Raw genomic sequence first — 23,706 nt, 5'->3', positions numbered from 1 at the left:
GTACACTTTCCTATGGGGTACATTATGCTCCAGATGGTGACATTTCTCTGAGTGGCTTCACCAACTCAAATTGGTCAGGGGACATCGATGATCACAGGTCCACCACTTCCGGCTATTGCTTCTCATTGGACTCAGCGTGCATCTCATGGCCCAGTAAGAAGCAAGACCGCGTGTCTCTCTCCTCCAGTGAAGCAGAATACAATGCTGCAAATTCAGCCACCATAGAATGTATGTGGTTAAGGAAGCTTCTACATGACTTGCATCATGCTCAGGATGGTGACGCAACTCCGATCTTCTGTGACAGCCAGAGTTGCATTGCTATTGGAAGAAATCTTGTATTTCATGCTGGCATGAAACACATAGAAAATCACTATGCAAGCACAGTTGCAAAATTTTCCTTTGACCAAATTTGTTCACACTTTGGTTCTCACTGATGGATGTGAAGAAAACTACTAGCTAGCTAGGAATGGAATGGAAATATGGAAAGCATAATGAAAGGCAAAATGGAAAGGAAAATGAAAGAACAAGTGCTAGGCAATGATAACCAAAATACTCACATGATATAATGCTTAATGTTGACTGCTGATAGACAATAGACAAGTACAACACTATAGTGTGTGCCACTAGACTCTAGAAAGTCACAATGTCTATGGGATATCTCCCAATATGACACGTGGTATGTCTGGGACTCACTAGACTATAAAACCACACCTAGACCACCTAGAACACTCATTTTAGACTCACTTTGGCTTCATATTCCAACACCCCCCCATGAAGGCAAGGTGAGAGACTACTGGAATGGAACCAAAAACAGAACATGACAATGTCGGTCATCAAACTGTGCACCCTATGTAACTCAGAGGCTAAAGTCTGAGCGTGTTCAGAGGTTGATCCAAGTAGTCTCATGGCTTGAGACTCAACATGCTCAGAGGCTCACATTATAGCATGGCTACATGACCAGCTCATAGGTCTAGGAATACACCACCATCTTGGAACTCGGCCAGGCTTGATAACGAGACCTATCAAGGCCAATACATATGTCTCCCACAGTACATCCCCCCTTGGCTTCATAACAGGATATGTTAGGAAGCCACACACCAAAAAAATAGGAAACCCAATACATCTTTTTAGGAGGACTATCCAAGGCAGAGGACCTTTAGACTCAATGAAAACCAAACACTTATTACATATCATTTTAGGGGGACTACCCAGGGCAGAGGACCCTAAAATACATCAAGTTGTAGGAATAATAAAAATAGATCTCTTAGGAGTAAGAGATGTCCTCCAAGTAGCTAATGCACATGTGTGCACATCCCTGCGAGACGATGACGATGTCGATGAAGCGCTAGGTAGAAATGCCCCAAAATATGTGTCGGGGAAGTCCATGGGGTAGCTACATGGAGCACTCACATGATGACTCTCAAAATGCTGGAAGGAGAGTCACCAATGTCGAAGTAGAAGTCTCAGGTACCATGACCAATTGGGAAGTCAATCAATTCAAAGTACCTCAGGCACCGATCGAATAAGCAATGTTGAAGAAGTCACTTGTTAATGTAGAGTGGTCTACATCAAGCTCGAGGTAATGCACTAATCAGAAAGATCACTGTAGTGGAGTGTGTCGGAGTAGTATCAAAGAACTCACATCTAGCTCGGGAAGTTTTCACCAATGTTGGAGTAGTCACGTGAAGGAGTCACCACAATGTAATGTCAAGAGCTCATATCAGGGTTGGTGAAGGCGACGTGGGTGTTAGCATTGTTGATGAAGGTGGCAAGCCAGTTGATGAACGGAGCCTTTTGCTTCTTGCGTGGTCATTGGAGTGAGCCTGGCCGGTTCTGTAGTGATGGAAGCTTGCTGGAGTTTGGTTGTCAGGCAGTAGGAGCTGCGTAGGCAGCATCAGCAGCTAGAGCTAAAGGTGCGTGGGCAGTAGGAGAGGTGCGTGGGCAGCAGCAGGGCAGCGTGGAGGGGAGCTGAGCAGATTGTAGGTGGCTTTGGGCAAAGGGCATGCGGCCTTGTCACATGGAGGAGAAGGGACAGCGGGCTGTGGTGCGGGAGTCCTCAAGACGCAGCGGCTTCAGTGTGGGTGCCTATGCGCTCTGATGACAGGTGCTGCAGCTCTACACGGACCTTCCTTGCTGAGGCTTGGGTGGACCGTGCAAGAGGGAGTACTCAAGGAAGGAGAGGAGAAGAGAGCTAAGGTGGAGAGGAACTCATGAGGAGAGGGAGTGGAGGAGCTAGCCTCTCCATAGGTCTGAGATGGGCATCAAGACCTCCTTATTCCATGAGGAAAGCTAGCTCTGATACCACATGAAGAGACATAGTAGCTAGCTAGGAACAGAATGGAAATATGGAAAGCATAATGAAAGGCAAAATGGAAAGGAAAATGAAAGAACAAGTGCTAGGCAATGATAACCAAAATACTCACATGATATAAATCTTGATGTTGATTGATGTGATAGACAATAGACAAGTACAACACTATATAGTGTGCCACTAGACTCTAGAAAGTCACAATGTCTGGGATATCTCCCAATATGACACATGGCATGTCTAGGACTGACTAGACTATAAAACCACACCTAGACCACCTAGAACACTCATTTTAGACTCACTTTGGCTTCATATTCCAACAGGATGTAGAGATAAATACAATGATATGGTGATGTAGGATAGACTAGGACTTAGTCTATTTTAGAGTTTTTGTTTGCTCTAGTACTTGGACTATATATACCAAGTACATGTACTTCATTTGGTTGAACATTTTAGTTGGAGTTCACTTGTGTTCACAACTCTTCTCCATTCTTGTTCCTACAATGGAGTGTGGATGGCTGTATTCTCCGCATATCACCGTCCCTTGTTGAATATGTAGCAGATGGCAACGATGGAGTTATGAATTGTTGTGATTCAACTTGTTAACATCCATACACGGTGATATGGTATGCCTTTGGCAACTGCATGGAATTGTTGGAACGTGGGGAAGAATAGGTGCATTGTGGCAAGAGGTGTGAGAACACAAAAGATATTGCAATGGGTGTTCTATTGATTTGAGAGGGAAATCCCTCTTTTATAGAAATGGAGAGAGGGTGGCCTAAATCAATGGCACCTCTCCTACATCAATGGAGGTAACTCCTAAATCATAGGAACTTCACAATCATAGGCACCACCCCATGTGGGGACCTTTGCATTACATCATCACCTGTGTCATGGCCTATGGTACTAAGTGTGCCTCTTCTACACACACACACAACCATATGACTGCTAGTGGATGCACACATGCACCTAGCAAGCCCTTGATCACACATATCCCAACATACCCTCCCTCAAGGATTTGCCTCTTGCTATGTCAAGGATACATCTAGTCTCATAGTTTCTCATGCCATCTCATGGTGGTCAAGGATAAATATATGGCTAGGATCTCTTGCTAGCAAAGGTGCCCAAGGGTCAAGGTTTATAAAAATGGAATAGAGCCTCCCCAAATGGTTATCTCCCTTGCATGTACAAGGATGAATCTTAGGCCCTTGTGTGGACCTAGTTTCTCATGTCTGTAAGAGGTACCATGGGAGCAAACACATATCACATGGCCTGCATCATATGGTGACCAGATGTGATTTACAAAAGAAAAAACACATAACATTCTTTTTGGAGTACTATTCCAGGTGAAGAACCTCAAAAATTTGACCAAGTGATGATAAATAAAGTTCAAAAGACTAAGTGCTCAAAAGGCAAAGTCGTTATCTTTTATCACAAAGTTTGATTCTTCATTTGTTGATGGAGTCTTTCCTTCAGCAAGATTTTCTTTGTTGTTGATGCAGCTCTTCTTCGCATGAAATGCTTCATTCTCTTGGGAGTCATTTCTCTCCTTTTTTTGGGCTCGTCTCTTAGAGAGCAATTGTAGAGAAAACCTTTTTAGGCGGCAATACTCCATAGTGTAATTGGGTGCTCCACAGAAGGCACATATCTTTTTCTTGGTGTTCACCTTGATGAAATATTCACCATTACAGGACTTTACTCTCATTCTAGGCTTCTTTTGGAATGCTTTCCTCTGAGACATAATAAATGTTAGAGGAACAACATGATGAAGGCATATTGAGAAGGTCTTACCACTAATGTGGCAGTGTCTAGTCCCTTACAAAGAAGGCTCCTTCTCCACAAGTATAATTGGTTTGGAGAGATAGTTAGATACCCCAAACTCTTAGCATAAAGGAAATATAATAGTACTTTGATCTTCCAAGATTAGGAGTTCTAATCTGCTACACTGAATCACTCTCTTGGCTTGTACAAATTAAGCTTTGTATTTCTCACTTGATGAAGACAATACTTGTTCTCATGTAGAGATTTCCATAGTGCATGTAGACAAGTATGCAAGTAATGTAAAGCTATATCTGATCAAAGATACTCTACTCTCTTTACATAATCCTTATTGAAAGAGCAACTAGAACCTTGACATTCTTATTAAGTAAACAACCTCAACTGATCTTGCACTTTGAAAGAGGAGTTTATGTACTTCAGTTCAGCTTCAATGCAAGTATCTCAAGCATCAAGTATCATCAAAACTTAAGCAATCAAGAACATTTGTCAAATAACTGCCAGAGAAAGTTGCAGATTTGGAGGAGCTCTATCTTACTGAATATGTCGCTTCTGATAGGGCTTTCTAAGGCAAATCAAAGCTTGCATATCAAAGGAAGTCCAGCATACAGCTTAGGCGGAATTATGCACTATTCTGTCTAGGAGAAGTGCGCCTTCTTCGATTGGTTTTTTGCCGATTTCTCCTTCGTTTGTGGACCAAATGCGCTCAAACTTGAACATCAGCTAGCTCATAAGGTCGCCCAACCTCCCTTAAGAGGAATTAGAGAGATTAATCTCCAGCAGCTCGCAATTGGCGAAATGGCGCGGACTGAGTATTGTGTCGGCACAGGCAGATAAAGCGAGTATTTGTTAATTCCTCCTAGCCAAAGGTTCGCCCTAGCATGGAGATGCTTCAGCTCAGAGGATGTGGGAAATGTTCGTGTAATGGAGGAGAACAGAGCTAAGCAAAAACTGATGGAAAAGGAGACATAAATGAAGAAGAAGGTGGAGGGTGAAGAAGAAGGTGATGAGGTGGCATATTGAAGCTAGAATGGGCTAGGGGCTCAAGGAGGACCATTGCTTTGATACCACATGTTGGAACATGGGGAAGAATAGGTGCATTGTGGCAAGAGGAGTGAGAACACAAAAGATATTGCAATGACACCACCATATCATTGTATATATTTCTACATCCATCACTGAGAGCCAAAGCGTGAACAAATTTCGTCAAAGAGAAATTTTGCAACTGTGCTTGCCTTGTTATTGATTGTGGCCTTGGCCTCTGCCCACCGAGTCGCATAATTTGTGGCCACGAATAAATAATGCTTGCCCTAAGATGATCAAAGGAGTGGTCCCACAAAGTCCAACCCCCACCTCTAAAAAGGTCCATATGCTGGAATAGGCTTCAAGGCCCAAGGATCAACTATTGTCTTCCAATCTTTTGGCACACTGTACAACTTTGACACCATTCATATACATCCTTATAGAGGCATGGCCAAAAGTAACCAAGAATTCTCCTAGCTATGCTCGCTGAAGCAAAATGATCAGAGTATTCATGACACATTTCTAGGATTCTCCTAGCTTCTGTGGAATGGACTACCCAACAAAGCACCTTATCTTTACCCAATTTATAAAGAATGTCATCAATAACAGTATAGGGACAAGCCTTTCTTACCAATCTCTGATTTTGTTGTGGAGTTACCTCTTGAGAAAACATGTCTTTTTCCACATATTGTTGAAGTATCAGTATACTTCCATTCATGGTCAAGTAGCATGGCCACCATGCCATGAAAAGTCCATCTTTGCTACCTGTAGTGCTAGAATGACCTCTTGGTACTCTGGAATGTCTTCAATGCTTGAGAGGAGAACAACAACTTGATCAGCTGCCCCTACAGGGGCCTTCAAAGAAGCAAGTTGTGTCATGAGGGACTCCATGTGATTTGGATGCTGTTGAAGAGTGTCTTCATGCTTCATGGTGAGCCTGAAGAACTCCTGGCGAAGAAATACCTTGGAATTGATGAGTTCGTTGTTAAACAAGCGCTCTCACTTGCTCCACAACTCATGGGCAATGAGCTCAAAATCAAGGTGATGAATGACAGTATTAGCAACAATCAAACCAATAAAAGAGACTGCCTTGTCATTTTGATCTTGCCATCGGAGAAGCTTCTCTTCATCATCGTCGGACTCTCTTGATTTCCCATTCACAATCAGCCATAGATTATTTCTCATAAGAGGAAGGCGCATTTTGCCTTGCCATGTTGCAAAGTTCTTCCCGAGAACTTCTCAATGGCAACACTTGATTTGAAATAGTGGAAAAAATGAAAGTACCAGTGCAAGACCAGCCAGTTGAAGAGTTCAAACTTATAGTGAAATACCTCGGGCCTTGAAGTAGCAACTTTAGTTGTATGTATGCATAATGAGCGGCTGAATAGAAAGCACTTTTCAAGACTTTGAGAAGAGAGAGAAAGAACACACCAATGGAAAAAGGAGAGAGACTTTTAAGAGAGATAACCTGAAGTGACCTTCATCATAGAGTGAGACTCTACTCAAATACAACTCAAAATACTACAAACACAAGGAAGAAGAAGAGGTTTCATACATACAAGAGGGAGCGGGAGCTCCATGACTACTCATAGTAAGAGAATAAACTAGAGAGATATGGACTCAAGCGTCTACACAAGAGGATATCTACAAGAGGGAGAGAGAGGGATCATGGAAGAGGCGGCTTGAGGAAACTAGAGCTACAGCAGCATGAGGCTCAATGGTAGAAGAGATGTTGAATAAAGGAGAGGAGGGCTCCTTTTATAGAGATTTTGTCACCCTCCTTCACCTATTTACAATTGTTGCCTGTAGATTCCTTTCCCCATCAATCACATAAGCCCGTATGTCACCATCCATGTCCTTTTTGGCCATCAAAAGATGCTCATGATCCGTAAAATATTGAGAGAGTCAAGGGTCTTCCCACATGTAGCCCATAGGGACCCTCTTTTTTCCATATGTCCACATCCTCCTTATTCCACATAGGAATTCTAGACGGATTCCTCTTAACTCCACACTCTTCCATACTCCTCCAGATGCCTTCCAACAACATGAGATCTCTCTTACATTAATGGAACACAGCAACATGAGACCCACCTCTTTATATGACTCACTCTTCCTATTTTCTAAAAGCCCCATAATATCCTATACACAAATAACTCTCACCCCATAGCAACATATTTATCATTCATACACATGGTATTTACAATGATCCATTTCACTCATCCTCTTAATCCCATACAATATCTTAGAAAATGAAAATAAGTGAGAGCCACTAGGCTATCACTTGATACTCACACTCTTATCAAACATAGAGAAAAGCAACACCAATGTCAAATAAAAGATATCAACTTTTAGCGTCACAGTACCAACCTGGCATCCCAAATACCTGACTGAAACACCCCTCTATATCCAAGTGAAGCCAATGTCATTCTCCCAATCTGGGGTGTCCTCGCCACTAGTCAAAAAGCCATTGGATTTATGCCAATTGATATGTGTTCCCACAACAGTACAGAATACATCCAAGGCTGTCCTGAAAGAAGTGAGCATATGTGGCATGGCATCCAAAAATACAACAGTATCATTTGCCAGCTCACTGTCTAGAAGCTCTTTGTCTACCTCTCCACTCTAAAAGAGAGAGTGTCCTCCTGGCCACCTCCAAGTTCCCTGTATCCTAGACCAATAGTCATAAATGTCTGTATAATATCTGTCCGGATGCTATCCAAGTAAGATCTAGGTGGATCTGGGCACCATCTATAGCCTCTATACATCTAGACCTCCAAATGTGGTAGATAGAATGCTAGCAACAATCTCCCAACTCATGTCCACCGATGCAGAATTAGGCCTATACTGAGAGGCAAGAATAGTGTCAAGTAGACAGCCGAACCGAGAAAGCTCGAGATGACACTTATCTCTCAAAAATACCTAAGGCCCTCTCAAGGAGAGCCACGCCACTAAGCCCCAAGTGATCAACAAGGAAAAGGAGAAAAACCTTCCCATAAGTCTTGCAAACCCAGCTCAAATGATCCTGGCGGGCATGTCTGCACTCTCAGAGGCAGACTCAACAACAGTGAAGCACTAAGGGCATGAAGGGTCAGCTCCAAAAGTGCTCCCTTGTTGATTAACTGCAATCCCTCCATGAATGAAAAGCCAAAAGAAAAGAGTGACTTTTATGTTCCCGAGGGATTTCCAAAGCCTACCATTCTTGAAAAGAAGAGTTCTATAATTCTGGAATGACCTAAAAGGTATACTAGTGAGGGTCTCTGGATGGTCTGCATCCTCTGGCTCTAGTCGACTGTAAAGTCAAAGAATGAAAGGATCTTGGAGCAATGGCTGCATCAATCCACTCCCGTTCACGGAGGTCCCACTAAAGAAACTTTATTGGAATATGGAAGAGGCAGAACCTCTCTCCCACTTGACCACGATAATATAACCTGAAACACCCATAAGCCTACCATGGTCATCTAATAGAATCATTCCATATGACTGGATTTCTATCAATCTCATCCTGCATAATGGGGAGAACCCTCTGCAAGGAGCCCCTAAAACTGTGCCAAACTCTGACAATGGCAGCCGTAAATGGGTTAGTCTTATTTATAGATCTTAACCATGGAAATTTTGATATGCGATTATCATTCAGCACTTCCTCTTCAACCGATTGTGTTATAATATTATCAATATTACGAAAAACACAAGCTTCTATTTTTAAAAGGACCTAATTCCAAGCCTCCACGTTATGTCTAAAAATCAAAAGTTTGCATCATATTTCTTGCTGAACTTCTGACATCATTATGGACACAGAAAATCTAACAGATCCTCAAAGATTCATATCAAGCTTTGAAGAAAGCATTTATAAAGATCCCACGTGTTATTGTCTATCAAATATTATTCCATACGCCGATGTGCCATTGCATGAAATATGTGCATCCAATGTCCATATAAAAATCTCAAGCCCACAGCCCATATCTTTTTGTACCTGAAACACAAAAGAAAATAAACAAAGTCTGATAATCTGCAAAATTACCTTGTCTGGCAAAGTTGCTGCATGAAATAAGCTGCTTGCATTCGAATCTCCTTAGAACATTCTGGACCAGCAAAGCTCATGATGACTGGAATCTGCGCAAACAAATTTGGAACATGAGGACAACAAGCTTACATGCAGCAATAAGATGTTTGTGTTCTTTGGATTGGAAATATAGTGCTTCCTTTGCTGAGACCGATGTAATTGCTAAGCAGAAAAAAAAAGATTCTAGTATGTGCAAGATCTATCTGAAAGGACAGGATAAAGACATTTTGCAAGCATCCACCATTACCAGGCCAACAAGGCATGCACTTTCCTGAAAGCCAGAACTGCCCTTAGCTAATTGATTTATCACCTGCAGGATAGCATGAAGAACCTGCAAAACAGCCAGATGTATTAAGATACAAGGTAAATTCAGGTAGACAAACTGATTATTTCCATTTGTTTCATTGAATTGAGAACCTAAGTGAATGAAACACATACACGATTGTTTTTCAGTTCAAGCATCTCCAGGAAAGGTATAACTCCATGCTGTGAAATCAATGGTGCTTTCTGCTGAGGCTGCTCTCTGAATATGGAAACCATCATCTGGCAGGCTTTTACTATGGTATCCTCAGACTCATCTGGCTTTAGAAGGCCAATTAGTCTCGTGATCCTTCTTGCAGTCACCTGTTTAAGGAGACCCATATATGTTTTATGAAGATTGAAAAGTTTGTTACATAAATACTCTCTTTTGAGACACGTATTGGCATGAGATTGAAGAGCCATTACCGATTCTTAACATTGAAAGAGAGACAATCTTTGTACTTTGTTCCTTCCAAGACAAAAATCAACGGTCTTTCCACATAAGCTTGTCAACTCAAAGAGATAATTACATCTGCTTCTTTGCAACTCTCTTCCCTTCATAACTTTGCATGAATCAAATGCTCATAACCAAGGCTAGGTCATCTTGAACCTTTATTTTGGTATTTACATGTCAGCTGGATCATACCCATCAAAACTGAAACTAACAGAGCATCATAATTGAATTGGGGTTCACACAAAGCATCTAAGCCAATGGAGCTTACGGTAAACCAAAGGAATAATTTTGAACTAACAGCCCACAGATTGCAAAATCAAGTGGCATGGAGACTAGAATTCCAGTCAATTCTCTTCAATGCATAGTATTAACAAAGCCTCTTGAAACTGAAATATGATATGCTAATGAGCTGACAAGGTGTCACGCTTGGACTTTCTATCTCAAGTTTCAACCTACAAGCATACCTTTTTGCATATTTCAGGCTCGTGCAAGTAATATTTCTACATTTCCAAGGCTATGGGATAAAAGGTGTGCATCCCGCAACTTTTTACTATACCTGAAAGAAAGTTCAGCCCTATTTTAAAACGTTTTGGAACACTGAATCTTTTCAAGTCTCCAAACATTTCTGGCGACTATGCTTTCAATGAGAATACTTCTATTAAGTAGGAAACAATCCCCAACAGCAAATGCTCATGGCAATATTACACCATGCATGGCATGAAAAACAAAGTTACCCAAAGTGAGCCAAAAACCTGCTCATCAAGAAGAGCCAGTAAAGCTCCCAAGCTGAGGCTCAATATGCCACCTCAAACCTTTGGTGGACTTTGAGAAAAAAGGGGAGCCTCTCCACTCCCTGAGGACGATAGTTCTCGTGGCATAGGCTATGCACGAATGCCCCTACATGCTCAACCAAATGGCCATGACAGTATGTACAATGTTTGTCCAAATACTAGCCAAAGTGTCAGATCGTTGGACTTGGGGGCCGTCTATGTATTTGGATCTCCATACATGATAAGTTCAAAGGCTTGCTAAGATCTCCCAAAAAGTATCCACCAAGAAACACATAGCTTTGTGATGATGTGCTTTGGTTGATGATGTGCTTTGTGATGATGGTACTTTATTACCTTTTCCTTTGGCTGCTAGAAACTATGGATTGGGCATGCATTATCGACCTCTCTCGCACTATATTTCTCAGATGCTTCATGACTTTTTATCATTGCCCAGGTTCGAGCTTATGTATCATCTTACTGATTGGACTTTACATTGCTCGGGCTCTGCTACCCGCCCCTTACGCCGAGCCAATATCTCAATGGCCGGTTTATACAAGGTTTTGATGTCTCCTCCTTGGATTTCGAATCATGGAAATCAGCTTTGGTCTTTGCATCGTACTGCCAAATAGTAGCATAAACAATTGCAACAGCTCTGATCCTGCAAACTTCCTCTTTGTCAGCATGTTTTTCTATGACGAGTGATGCTTGATGTTATCCTTTTGTCCAACTCTTGGCACGCATGCATATTGCTCCTGCTCTATGTCATAGATGTTTGGCTCCCAAGGAATCCTTGCTCCATCTTTTTTGGAATTGCCCTATCACCCGTGACTTCTACTATTTCTTCAACAGCGCCTCCAAGCCCACTTTCCCACAGCTTGCTTTGGCAAGCTTTTTTGATTTTGGCATTCATCCATGTAGGGAGGAGTTTGATCTTTTTTTCACATGGGTTCGAGATTGGGCACTTTTAACTATGTGGAAAGAAAGGAACCATTGAGTCTTTAGAGAACCTACTTCTTTCATGTACTACTATTTTTGGATGTCACTCAAACAATCCTTTTATGATTACCTGTCTGTTCATTAGATAGATTATGCTCTCTACTTATCTCACAATGAAATTTTCTGATCTGTAGTTGCTGGTCTCCATTTTGGGTACAGCCTCTTGTAATATCAAAATACATGGATTTCACAAAAAATGTGTGTGTGTGTGTGTGTGAGTGAGTTCTTCCGGGTATGGAAAAACACCTGCTGAAAACTCTGGTGTTGGCTTGACCTGGGCTGCTGTGACTGCAAATCGGACCTTGTTTCTTGAAGAAGAAGTTGCTGCACTTTTGTCCTCTCCTCAGGCTGATGCTTCATCCCAGGGCAGAGGCCCGGACATTGAGGTGGAAATGCAGACGTAGACAGCCCGTTAGTTGCTGTACATACCTGTCCCATAACTGTAAATATGCTTGATCATCTGAAGTGTGTTACTCTCAATGTACAGGGAATGTGTGATGGTCGCAAATGGAAACTGGTCTGGATGTATATCAGGCAATTGCAGCCTGATATAATTGCTTTGCAAGAGCATAATCAGCATATGTATGCTGATCAAATAGGCCATTTTGCTGGTTATGATATCTTCTATGCTGGAGAGCACTCCTTTTCTGGTGTGGCTTTTTTGGTAAAGCACGATCTTCAACCTGTTGTGGCTCTCAATGATCGCCATGGTAGATGGATTATTGTTCAATGCCTTGTTCAAGGGGAAATTTTTGAATTTGCATCCGTTTATGCCCCCCAGTCTTCTCGTGATAGAGCTTTGATCTGGGCTGCCATGCATACTTATCCATGGCGACAACATGCCTTCATTTGTGATGACTTTAATAATGCCCCTCAATCGGGTGACAACACCTCAGGCCACACTCATATGTTGGCTTCTGAAACACAGGCATGGTCTGATTTTTTGCTTCAGTTGCGGATGGATAGAAATCATAGAGTCTTTGGTGATCCACTATTTTCATCCTTCCTTTTTTTCAAACCATCTACGATTGTTTTCAGACTCGTTTGATTGATCAGGATGTGTATACAGCCTATACTGAGATCTTTTCTTGAGTAGTAGCTACTTCGTTTTTTGAAGCAGCTATGAATGTAATTATTATATAGAAATAAAAGCTTTCTTCTCACCAAAAAAAAAAAAGTGTGCGAGACTTTTGGCAGGCTTTTCTGTTTGTTTGGTTTTCATCCACCGAGACAGGTTTTTGATTTATTTTTTATATGGGTACGCTACTAGGCACTATGGACTTTATGGATGGACAGAAATCATAGAGTCTTTGGTAATCCCCTTTTTCCATCCTTTATTTTTTTCAAACAATCTCTGCAACAATCATTCTATGATTGTGTTCAGACTCATTTGATTGATCAGGATGTGTATACAGCTCATACTGAGATCTTTAGTTGAGTAATAGTTACTTCAGTTTCGAAGTAACTATGAATGTAATTATTTTACAGCAATAAAAGATTTCTTCACCAAAAAAAAAAAAAAAGTGTGTGTGTGTGTAGTGTGTGTGTGTGTTGTACCGTTCAGCCTCGTTAGGGATCGCATGGTGCCTGTCTTCCAATCCATACATCTGTACGACCGTCATACGGTTCCCGTACGGTAGTAAGAAGATATCGCGTCAAGTCTGGCTTACCTCTTCGCATCTTGGAACGGAGCTCCGTACCTACCTGCATAGCTGTACCTTTCCTGCAAATTACCTTCCCTACGTCCGTACAGCCCGTGAGTACTTCCGTGCAACTGTCACCGTCATTCTTCCCATACACCCGTCACTCTTCTTGTACAGCCTGTCAGTTGTTCCGTACAGCTTGTCAGTCCTTCTGTACAACCTGTCAGTCCTTCCATACAGCCTGTCAGTTCCTCTGTACGTCCGTACAGCCCGTCAATCCTTATGTCCATACAGCTTGTCAGTCCTTGTGCCCCATCTGCTTCTCTCCGTTTGGTACCTGCTGAATCCCTTAGCCTCCATGGCAGAAACAAGCAAGTATTATGTCAAGAGAGCACTCTCTCCTGAACCTAAAAGACAATCAAGGGAAACTTCTCCCCCCATACCTCCTTCATCTGAAGATGCTTCCTATGTGTTTGACATGCTGAATGATGATTTTCAACAAAGTAGAAGAGAATGGATTCTACCTGCTCCGGAACTCACTTACAAGATGAAGTTGCCTTCTCTTGTGCATCCTTTGAAGAAGCTCTCTCAAACTGCAGTTATCATCTTTTTCCCAGGCAAAATACCATCGGCTAATGATGTGGGACAATGGGTGAATTCTCTCCTAGGTCGATGCTATGTAGAAGGAGTCTATTTTGCCTCCTGAGGATTTTACGAAGTTCATCTTTTGGATGCCTTGACAAAACAAAAGATGCTGGAAATGTCCCCTTTATTTTTTGGTCGTCAAATGGTACCCATCATGCCCTGGTCCCCTAATAAGGACTATCAGAATCTCACCAAGCATCATTGCCCTGTATGGGTTGAAGTGGTTGATTTTCTAGATTATATGAGAACAAAGCTTCTAGAATTAGCTATGACATTGGGACAAGTGATCTGTCCCCCTCGTCCCACAGGTAATAAAAATCATTTTTGCATCTTATGGGATACTAATAGACCAACCCCCTCCTCTATTGCAGTTGAGATTAGGGATGTTAATTTGGGAAAGAAATATTTCACTTTAAAATGGGGCATTTTTGCTGGAGCTTGTTTCTCTTGTCACAAGTTTGGGCACCTAGCTTCGGAGTGTCCCTCTATCCTTCATCCGCCTCCTCCAGTAGCCATTCCTCTGCCATCTAATAAAGGAGGTCAGAAGACATATGTGGAAAAGACTGAAGCTAAAGGAGTAAAGCCTTCAATTCATACAGGGAGCCAGGCCAATTCAGCTCAAAATAAGGATAAAGAAAAAAGCAAGTTAGTGGAAAATAATTCATCTTCTCATGAGGGATGGCAGACTGCAAAGAAGACGCTGCCTCTCAAACACCCCTCCAATCTCATAATTGGGATGCTTCTGCTCCTTCTCCAGGACAACCTTCTACCTCTTCGAGCAACCCATCTCAAAGGCATGGGTTAATGCAGTCAAGAAGGGTCTTCCACTTTGTGAAGAAGATGATCTAGTCAGAGAATTGGATGCTGAGGGTCAGCAAGACCCTGTGGCAATGGCAGAGGCTTGATGCCTCCCATTCTTTTTTAGGACCGTTCATCTCTTGTACATATTTTCATGTGTGCTTCTCTTAAATGTATTTCTTATAATATGCAGGGCCTCTGCAACCAAATAAATGGAGGCTCCTATGGCATTATATAAAATACAACTCATCCAGATGTTGTGTGTCTGCAAGAGCATAATCAGCATTCTTTTGCTGGCCAGCATGGGTTCTTTTCAGGCTACGATATATTTTATGCAGGATCTGAACAATTCTCTAGGCTGTGCATTTTAGCCAAACATGATCTGCAACCCTGGATAGCATATAATGATCTTGGTGGCCGATGGATGATTATCCAATGTATGATCAATGGAAAGATTTTTGAAATAGGCTCCTTGTATGCCTCTCAAAATTCAGCTTCTAGAGCTCAAATGTGGGACTCCATAAAGCAATATCCTTGGTCTTCAAATGCTCTACTTTGTGGTGACTTCAATAATTCTCCTCACTGGAAGGACAATACCACGCATAAATCCCATATGCTGCCCTTTGAAATCCATCAATGGGAACATATGACTTCATCACTTCAATTTGCAGATTTATGGACAGCAACTCACCCTTCAGTTATGGGATTTACATATCATCATAATGCTTTTACAGAATATTGGGCCAGGCTTGATAGATGTTATCTTATTCATGCTCAGCAATATGATGAATATACATGTAAAATGTGGACTGATTATTCTCAACAATTATCTGATCACACTCCACTTTGGCTCACCCTTTCATTTGGAATGCCTCTGGATGACTTGCAGCTCTCTTCAGTCAGACATTTACAGGTCAATCAATTATATCTTTCTCATGAAAAATTCCAGCAAATGATCAGACTGGCTTGCAGGCCATTGTTATCCCATGCTCAGGAGGATCTGGACTTTGCCTGGAACTCTTTTGTACATCGTATTCAAAATGTCATTAAGGAATATGGAAGATGGTACATGGCAGAAACCAGACAGCATATCCAGTGGGCAAAATCATACAAGCAGTATTTGGTACAGATTAGCCATCAAAGGTCTCTATCTGCTACTGAGCAGCATTTATTGTCTTGTGCTTCCTCCATAATTGATGCCAATGATAAACACAAGCTTTCTAAATGGCAGATCCGGGCTAGAGTTAAACCTATGCTAGATAAGGGTTGTTCCTCAAAATCTTTCTTTCGGAATTTACATGCACATAGACAAAGTCAATCTATCATGAGGGTCAGGAAATCAGACGGTCTTTGGACCCAGACTTTATCTCAGCTAAAAAAACAATGTCTGGATCATTTTCAGCTTCTTTTTTCTCAGCCATCTTCTTCTACACCTCAGGTTGCATTGGCTCGGAACCGGTTTACTGAGCTTGTTTCTCCTATTGTTTCTTTGCAAAAAGCTTCATTGCTAGAAATGTCTTTCTCAGATATTGAATTGGATGAAGCCCTCAAGCATTTGGGTAAACATAAATCCCCTGGCTGGGATGGTTTGACGGTTGAATTTTTTGTAGCCTTCTGGGCTGAATTGAAGGGTCCAATTTTGAAGTTCATTAATGTAGCCTGGCAGCATCAACATCTTCCCTCAGCTTGGAAGCATGGTCTGGTTAAGCTTGTGCCCAAAAAACCTCTATGTGAGACAATGGATGACTAGAGGCCCATCACTTTGATGCCGGTTATATACAAACTTATTGCCAAAATGTTGGTACATCGGATAAAGGATATCCTTCATGATGGACTTCATCCCAAGCAATATGGTTTTGTTCCAAGAAGGCATATACATGACAATATCTCTAACACTCTCATCGCAATGGAATATGCAAAATATTCAGCTCAAGATGTGTTGGTCATGCAGGTGGATGTGGCGAAGACATTTGATACTGTACAGTGGGATTATTTCTCTCAAATCATGTTTAAACTTGGTTTTGGGCCAAAGCTAGTTAATGTCATATATTGGCTTTACTCAGATTCCACTACACAATGCTTTATAGGGAATCATTTGTCTGAGTCTTGGACTCTGGAACGATCAGTTCGACAGGGATGCCCTCTCAGTGCTTTGCTCTATGCCATCGCTTCACATCCTTTGCTTCTTTATATGGATCATCTGGTTGATACTGGACAGTTAGTGGGGCTTCAGATTTCTGGTTCACGACCCTTCATTGCACAGGCCTATGTAGATGATTCATTCTTCATGCCAAAGAACAGTCCTTTGGAGCTTCGCCTCTTGATGGATACCCTTTCAATTTTGGGTTAGCAGCTGGTCTTAAAATTAATTTTCAGAAATCAAAACTCTTGACAACTGAAATCTTTCCAAAAATTGAAGTTTTCAGTTAATTTCAGGTTCAGGACTGTCACATAGTGCAACGTCATCACTCAGGTCAACAAAATTTGGGGCTTTTGTGTTGGGAGCTAAATTTCAGCTGGTGTTTGGGACAGTAAATCATACTTTTTCAGTTTAAAGCCTTGAGGCTATACATTGGGTCAGATTATCAGTCATTGAGTCACTTTTCCAAGACATTGAGTCAGATTATCCTTCATTGGGTCACATTTGCAAAAATTTCAGCAAAATTTGGGGCTTTTCTGCATTTGCCCTCTTTTTTTTTTTTTCCAAGAAAAAGACTTCTATAAAGTAAGAGAAAAAACCCGCGAGAGAAGCTCAAAGCGGAATACATCATGAAATCATAAGGATAAATTAAAAAAACCCCCTCAGAGTGAGGTGGAAAACAACCAAGGGTGAGGCTGAAAGTGCTCCAATCATATCCCAAAATGCAATGAAAAAAGACGGGGTGAGGCCATCCGAACCTGGGCACTTGCCCTTGTGAAGGGCTGAAAGTGCAGTCCTGAACTCTGTGTTGGTGAAAGGTGCATCGAGTAGAACATGCATACCCGGATTCACCAACACAGGGATGCTCTGCCAAATAGCCTGTCTAGTGTCGTCTCTATCATGTGTCTCAGGATCAACAGTAAGAAGGGTGGCATAGAAATCTGAAGCTATGCGTAAGACATCATCAGGCTCTGTCTGTAAAACCCCATGTGAGTCAATAAGCTAGGATACACTCCCTGTACTATGTCTAGGGCCAAGAGTAGAGAAAAAGTGTTTATTGACTCTACCACCCATCTCAATCCAGAAGGACTCCCGTGCATGAAAGGCATACTCTGCTCTCTGATCAAGCAATAACTACTGTCAGATCTTGCTGCAGCAAGGCGCTCCTGAATCCAAGCATCTGAAGGCCGTTTCCGCTATTCCCTCTGCAAAGCTACCAACTGCTGGCGAACACCAATCTCACGTCTGAGAATATCTCGTCTCCTGGTACAAGCAACTGAGCGGTAGAAGTCGCTAATACCAGAAAGGGCAGCGGCTACATGTGATGGATATGGCTGCCCACCCTGGACATGAGAAACCCATATCTGTAGGGCTGCCTCTGTAAGGTCCTCCTCTGTGAAAAAGGCATCTTGAATCCTAATGCTGGCAGACCAGCCTCTCAAGTGAGGCTCTGAGATAGCCAGCACATCAGGAAAGTGGTCTGAAGTGGAATCCCCAACAGCAATGCATACCGATCCACCTCTGTCTAGTGCCCAGTCATCTACATAGAATCTGTCAATGCGTGCATGAATAGGCATCTGCTGCCTCCTGTTCGACCAAGAGAATAGGAGGCACTATGGCTGAATAAGAAAGGCATCATCACACCAAGTATCTTTGCCACAGAAGTGAAAAAGGAAGGCATCCCAAGCTGCTCTCTCCAAAGAGTGAAGTCCGCCTTCTCTACCCACTTTTTTATCTGACGGTAACTCGACCATATTAAAGTCACCTCCAATCACCCATGAATCCACAATGGGGGCCCAAGAGAGCAAAGTCTTCCACATAAGGACACGTTCCCCTCTAATGTTGGAGGCATACAGGTCAAGGAAACCAACCTTACACCCTCCAATCAAAAGAATAATCCACTGAGCTCTAGAGGGAACAATGACCCCGTGTCCAACAACTAAGGGGAGAACCGACTGCGAAACTGAAATAGAAGTGCCCCCCCTGGTGCCCAAGGCAGGCGACCAAAAAGTATGGCTAGAAAGCAACTTGCTTGACTTGGCACAATCTCTAGAATCCAACTTGTTCTCTTGAATAAATAAGATATCAATGGAACCCCCAGTAACACCTGGATGAAGCTGATCCCGGATCAGCTGTCTACGACGGCGATGTGGGACGCCACCTAGGCCTTGTATGTTCCAACTAATAATCCTCATCGACGGGAGGATGTAGAGTGGAACACCTTACCCGACCTAGTGGCGGAAACAAACCCCTCAACAGGGGACGACCTCCTGCTCGAGGAGGGAGGGATGGAACCAAGTGGCCGAAAAACAACAGGGGAAAGAACCCTGCCACCTGAAGAAGAATCCCTGTCAACAGGAAACCCAATCACTGGCTCCCTAAAAGTAGCGGGCACAAACTCCTCCTCTGGGAAATATGAACCATCTGCCAGGGCTGAAAACGAGTTCCTGTGAAGCAAGCCAAACACCGGAGTGCAAAGGATCCCTTTTGAGGGAAGAGGATCAATAGTGTAAACCATTCCCTTCCCCCTATCCAAGGGAGGAAGTGAGGATTGCTCTCTATCCTGTGTCTGCCCAACCACGGAGACCTCTACTGCCTCAACAAGAGCGTGTGGCACCGCTGGATCTAGGGAAGAAGCTGCAACCGAGGAGGAGGTCGAAGCTTCAGTGTCTCGGACTGTGCAAGGTGAGACTGGAGGGACAGCGCGAGGTGAAGCAGAGTCCACTAATGTACCCTCGTGAACTGAAGGAGGGATCTGCACACGTGCCGGAACCCACTGGAGAGTGTCACGTGTCCCTGAGGTAGGTGGGGGTCGAGGAGCAGGTGATGGACCTGTACCACCCCCCTGTCGAGGCCGAGGAGCAGGTGCTGGACCTGTACCATCACCATCCTGAGGAGGACCACCATGCGAAGGTCGAGGAGCAGGTGTTGGACCTGTACCACCCCTCTGTCGAGGCCGAGGAGCAAGTGCTGGACCTATACCACCCCCCTGTCCCCCCTGTCGAGGCCATGGGGCGGTAGCTGTACCAGAGGCCTTCTTGGGCCTTTTCTTCTCCCTTGGGCCAATCCGTGGCAAAGTGTCCAATGGTCCTGCATATCCTACACTGGTCCTGTCTGCCTGAAATGTCTGCCTGAAATCTCTACTCTCTGGTGAAAAAAGGAACCATCCGGACGCTGGATCATAACATGATCCATCTTGAGGTTAGGATCCTTACAAAGGACCCTAACTCTAGGTACCCCATCAGCCTTGGTTGCCTCTGCTGGAGTCAACGGCAACCCAGGGAGGGGTGGGATCTTAGCAACTGCGCCAAAATGCTCCCCAATAACAGAAAGAAGTCGATGGTAAACTTGGGGAAGCCCGGGGACTCTGATGAAGAGCGAAAAGATTTCCTTATCTGCCTCCACTGGGTCGAAACCAATATGAAAGGCTTCAAAGAAGATCTTCCTGTGTCCCAGGTGTAAAAACTCAGCCTTGAGCACAGTGCTCGCAGCCTCTGGAGTGTCAAAAACAACTTGGAAAAAACCTCGTCCCAGAAGACGAACATCTAACAATCGTGGAGTGAGGTCTGGGGGGAGAGCCGCAAGCATCCAGTCTCTGGCTTGGGATCTGGAGGGGTGAGACCCAAAGATGCGTGCTAGCAACGTGGTAGAGCATTCAATCTCTACATCCTTCTTGAGCTGCTGCAACTCGTCTTTAGAAAAGGTAATAGTTTTCGCCGCCGGTGGAGGTGGAGTAGGATTGGCTGACGGAGTATCCATCGCCAATCGAGGTGAGGAGGCCGACTCTAACAATTTGGAGGCTCCTTCCGCTCCAAAAAAAAGCTGCGGGAGAAAGGGGGGTAGAAAATAGGGAAAGGATGTGAGGAGGGAGCGGGGGGAAGGAGCGAGGAGGGGAGGGGTAAAGGGGACAGGCTGAGAGGCTGGAGGGGAGGGGGGCAAGCTGAGAGGGAGGGAGGGGGCACGCTAGGAAGAGGAAAGGGAGAGGAAGGAGAGGCAGGAAGGGGGCGGGCTGAGGGGCAGGGAGGGGGCAGGCTGAGAGGGAGAGGAGAGGGAGAGGAAGGAGAGGGAGGGGCTGAGGGGCAGGCTGAGAGGGAGAGGAAGGAGAGGGAGCAGGCTGAGAGGGGGAGGAGAGGGAGCGGAGAGTGAAGGGAAGGGGGAGGAGAGGGAGAGGAGGGGGGGGGGCTGAGAGGCGAAGAGGGGGCGGAGAGGCAGGGAGGGGGCGGGGGAGCAGGGGGGCGGGGGAGCAGGGGGGGCTAAGAGGCAGGGAGGGACCGAGGGAGCAGGCAGGGAGGCAACGGAGAGGGAGGGAGGGGGCGGGGGAGCAGGCTGAGAGGGGGAGGAGAGGAAGCGGGCTGAAGGGGAGGAGGGGAAGGGAGGGAGTGGCTGAGGGAGAGGGAGGGGCTGAGGGCAAGGGAGAGAGGGAGGGACGGGCTGAGGGAGAGGGTGCAGCAAGGGAGCGGGGAGAAGCAGCAGCTCTGTCAAGTGTGTGACCTTAGAACTCTCATCTTTTTTCCCTCTTTTTGCCCTCTTTTTGGCCTATTTGCCCTCATTAAATTTGGGGCTTTTGCCAGATTTGCTGTTTTTGCAGTGAACATTGCCTGTCACAGTCACATTTGGGTCAGATCTGCATTTGCCCTTTGATTTGGGTCAGAAATTTCCAGATATTTGCTGTCTTTTTGGATAGTCAGCTTTTTGTAGTGATAGCCTTGAGGCTTTTGGGTTTTCAGGTCTTTTTCAGGGTATCACTTTTGCTATGGCTGGGAACAATCAAGATTTATTTGGAGTTCTTCGTGAAGACGATAAGTTGGATGGCACCAACTATCCGTTGTGGTCTTATCTCATGAAACATATTCTTGTTGCAAAGCATTTGTGGAATATTGTTTCTAGGGCTGATCTGAGGCCAGCCAATGCCACAGTGGTTGCCTCTACTTTACAAAAAGGGCTTTATCACCTTGATCATCATTCAGCTGCACTTTCTATTGAAGCATTGGCTATTTCAGATTCACAGCTTGCTGAAACTCATCCTTGGCATGAGAGAATGGGCCATCTCAATTATAGAGCTCTTGCAAAGCTACATTCACAGCAAATGGCAAATGATGTACCTCACACTCACACATTTTCCAAACATGTGTGTGAGGGTTGTCTTTTGGGTAAGATGCATCGATTTCCTTTTCAAAAGAATTGTCCAAAACTCTCACAAAGGAAATTACCGCTAGTACACAGTGATGTCTATGGCCCAATGAGGACAAATGCCATTGGGGAGTATAAGTATTTCATGACTCTCATTGATGATTTCACAAGATATTGCTGGGTATATCCTTTAAAGGCCAAATCTGAAGTTTTCTTATGCTTTCAGAGATGGCTGAATATGGTTGAGAATGAATCAGGATGCAAGCTTGTCACCCTCAACACAGATAGGGGAGGAGAGTATATGTCAAAGGAGTTTGATGCATTTCTGTCTTCACCGGGCATTATTCACTCATGCACTACTCCTTACACTCCTCAGCAGAACCTTGTTTCTGAAAGAAAAAACAGGTCCACAATGGAGATGGCCAGATGCATGCTTAAGGCCAAGTCTTTGCCCAATAAATTTTGGCTTAATGCAGTAATGTGTGCCAACTATGTGCTGAATAGATCACCTACACGGGCATTGAAGACTATTACACCTTATGAAGCATGGAAAGGCGGGAAGCCTTCACTTTCACACATGAGAGTTTTTGGGTCTCTTGCATATGTTCATGTACCATCTCAACTGAGACATAAGCTTGATGACAAGGCAATCAAATGCATATTTATTGATTACAGCCAGGAGAGTAGAGGGTATCGATTATATCAACCAAATACTGGAAAGATTATTGTCAATAGAGATGTAATCTTTGCTGAACATTCAGCTTCTCCTCTTGTGGACTGCAAAGCAAAGCCAGATGTTGACATGTTTGATGCCTTTGAATCTTGGTTACCTCTGCCATCATCAGAAGAGGATTTTGACCAGCAACATGAGGCTCCTACAGGCCCTCCACTAAGCAATAATCAGCCACAACCTCATGCTGATTTGCAGGTTTCTCTTCCGGCACAAAATGATCCCACTACTCATGATGCAGTCATCGAAGAAAGAGCTGTCAATAGACAGCAAAGGCAAGTTCCCAGATGGCTTCTTGATACATTGAGGGACAGCAAACAAGATCAGCCTTTTGCTTCCCGGACAAAATCAAGGAATAGACAGCATGGTCACTTTCTTGAGTTTGCACTCCTTGCTACATCTTGCAATGAAGAGCCTCTGTGCCATAAAGATGCTTTTGACAGCAAAGAGTGGATGGATGCAATGAGAGCTAAGTTACAATCTATTGCCAAAAATGACACTTGGGAATTAGTAGATCTCCCTCCCGGCAAGCATGCCATTAGAACGCGGTGGATCTACAAATTAAAAAGGAAATATGATGGCAACAAAGATCGATACAAAGCCCATCTTGTTGCAAAAGGGTATGCCCAACAACAAGGCATTGACTTTGAGGAGACATTTGCTCCCACATCCAGGATTACTACCATTAGATGTGTCATTGCCATTGCAGCCCATCATCATTGGCAAGTGCACCAACTTGACATCAAGACTGCTTTTTTTCATGGGGATCTGCAAGAAGAAGTCTATGTCACACAACCTCTTGGCTTTAAGGTTGTTAATTCTGAAAATAAGGTATGCTGGCTTAGAAAAGCCCTTTATGGTTTGAAGCAGGCACCCAAGGCATGGTATGCCAAAATTCATGCACACTTACTATTCCTTGGTTTTCAGAATAGT

At 43.8% G+C, this 23,706-nt stretch overlaps 1 protein-coding gene across 8 annotated transcripts in view; it reads right to left on the bottom strand.

Annotated features, from left to right (window-relative positions):
* Window positions 1–23,706, bottom strand: part of LOC147889233 (MAP3K epsilon protein kinase 1-like) — a 182,418-nt gene that overhangs the window by 21,782 nt on the left and 136,930 nt on the right. For all 8 annotated transcript variants that reach the window (XR_015542874.1, XM_087391390.1, XM_087391386.1 and 5 more), the window contains 3 exons: window positions 9,606–9,791; window positions 9,415–9,498; window positions 9,126–9,217 (listed from right to left, as the gene is read on the bottom strand). Coding sequence is in view for 7 of the 8 variants with exons in the window: in XM_087391390.1 (XP_087247516.1) it covers window positions 9,126–9,217; window positions 9,415–9,498; window positions 9,606–9,791 (362 nt within the window). In the remaining variant the exon portion in view is untranslated. The remainder of the gene's footprint in view (window positions 1–9,125; window positions 9,218–9,414; window positions 9,499–9,605; window positions 9,792–23,706) is intronic.

This window comes from Dipteris shenzhenensis, chromosome 20 (genome assembly GCF_047967505.1).
Source record: "Dipteris shenzhenensis isolate YYH24624 ecotype China chromosome 20, Dip_SZ_1.0, whole genome shotgun sequence".
NCBI lineage: Eukaryota > Viridiplantae > Streptophyta > Polypodiopsida > Gleicheniales > Dipteridaceae > Dipteris > Dipteris shenzhenensis.
This window is presented reverse-complemented; position numbering and strand designations above follow the sequence as displayed.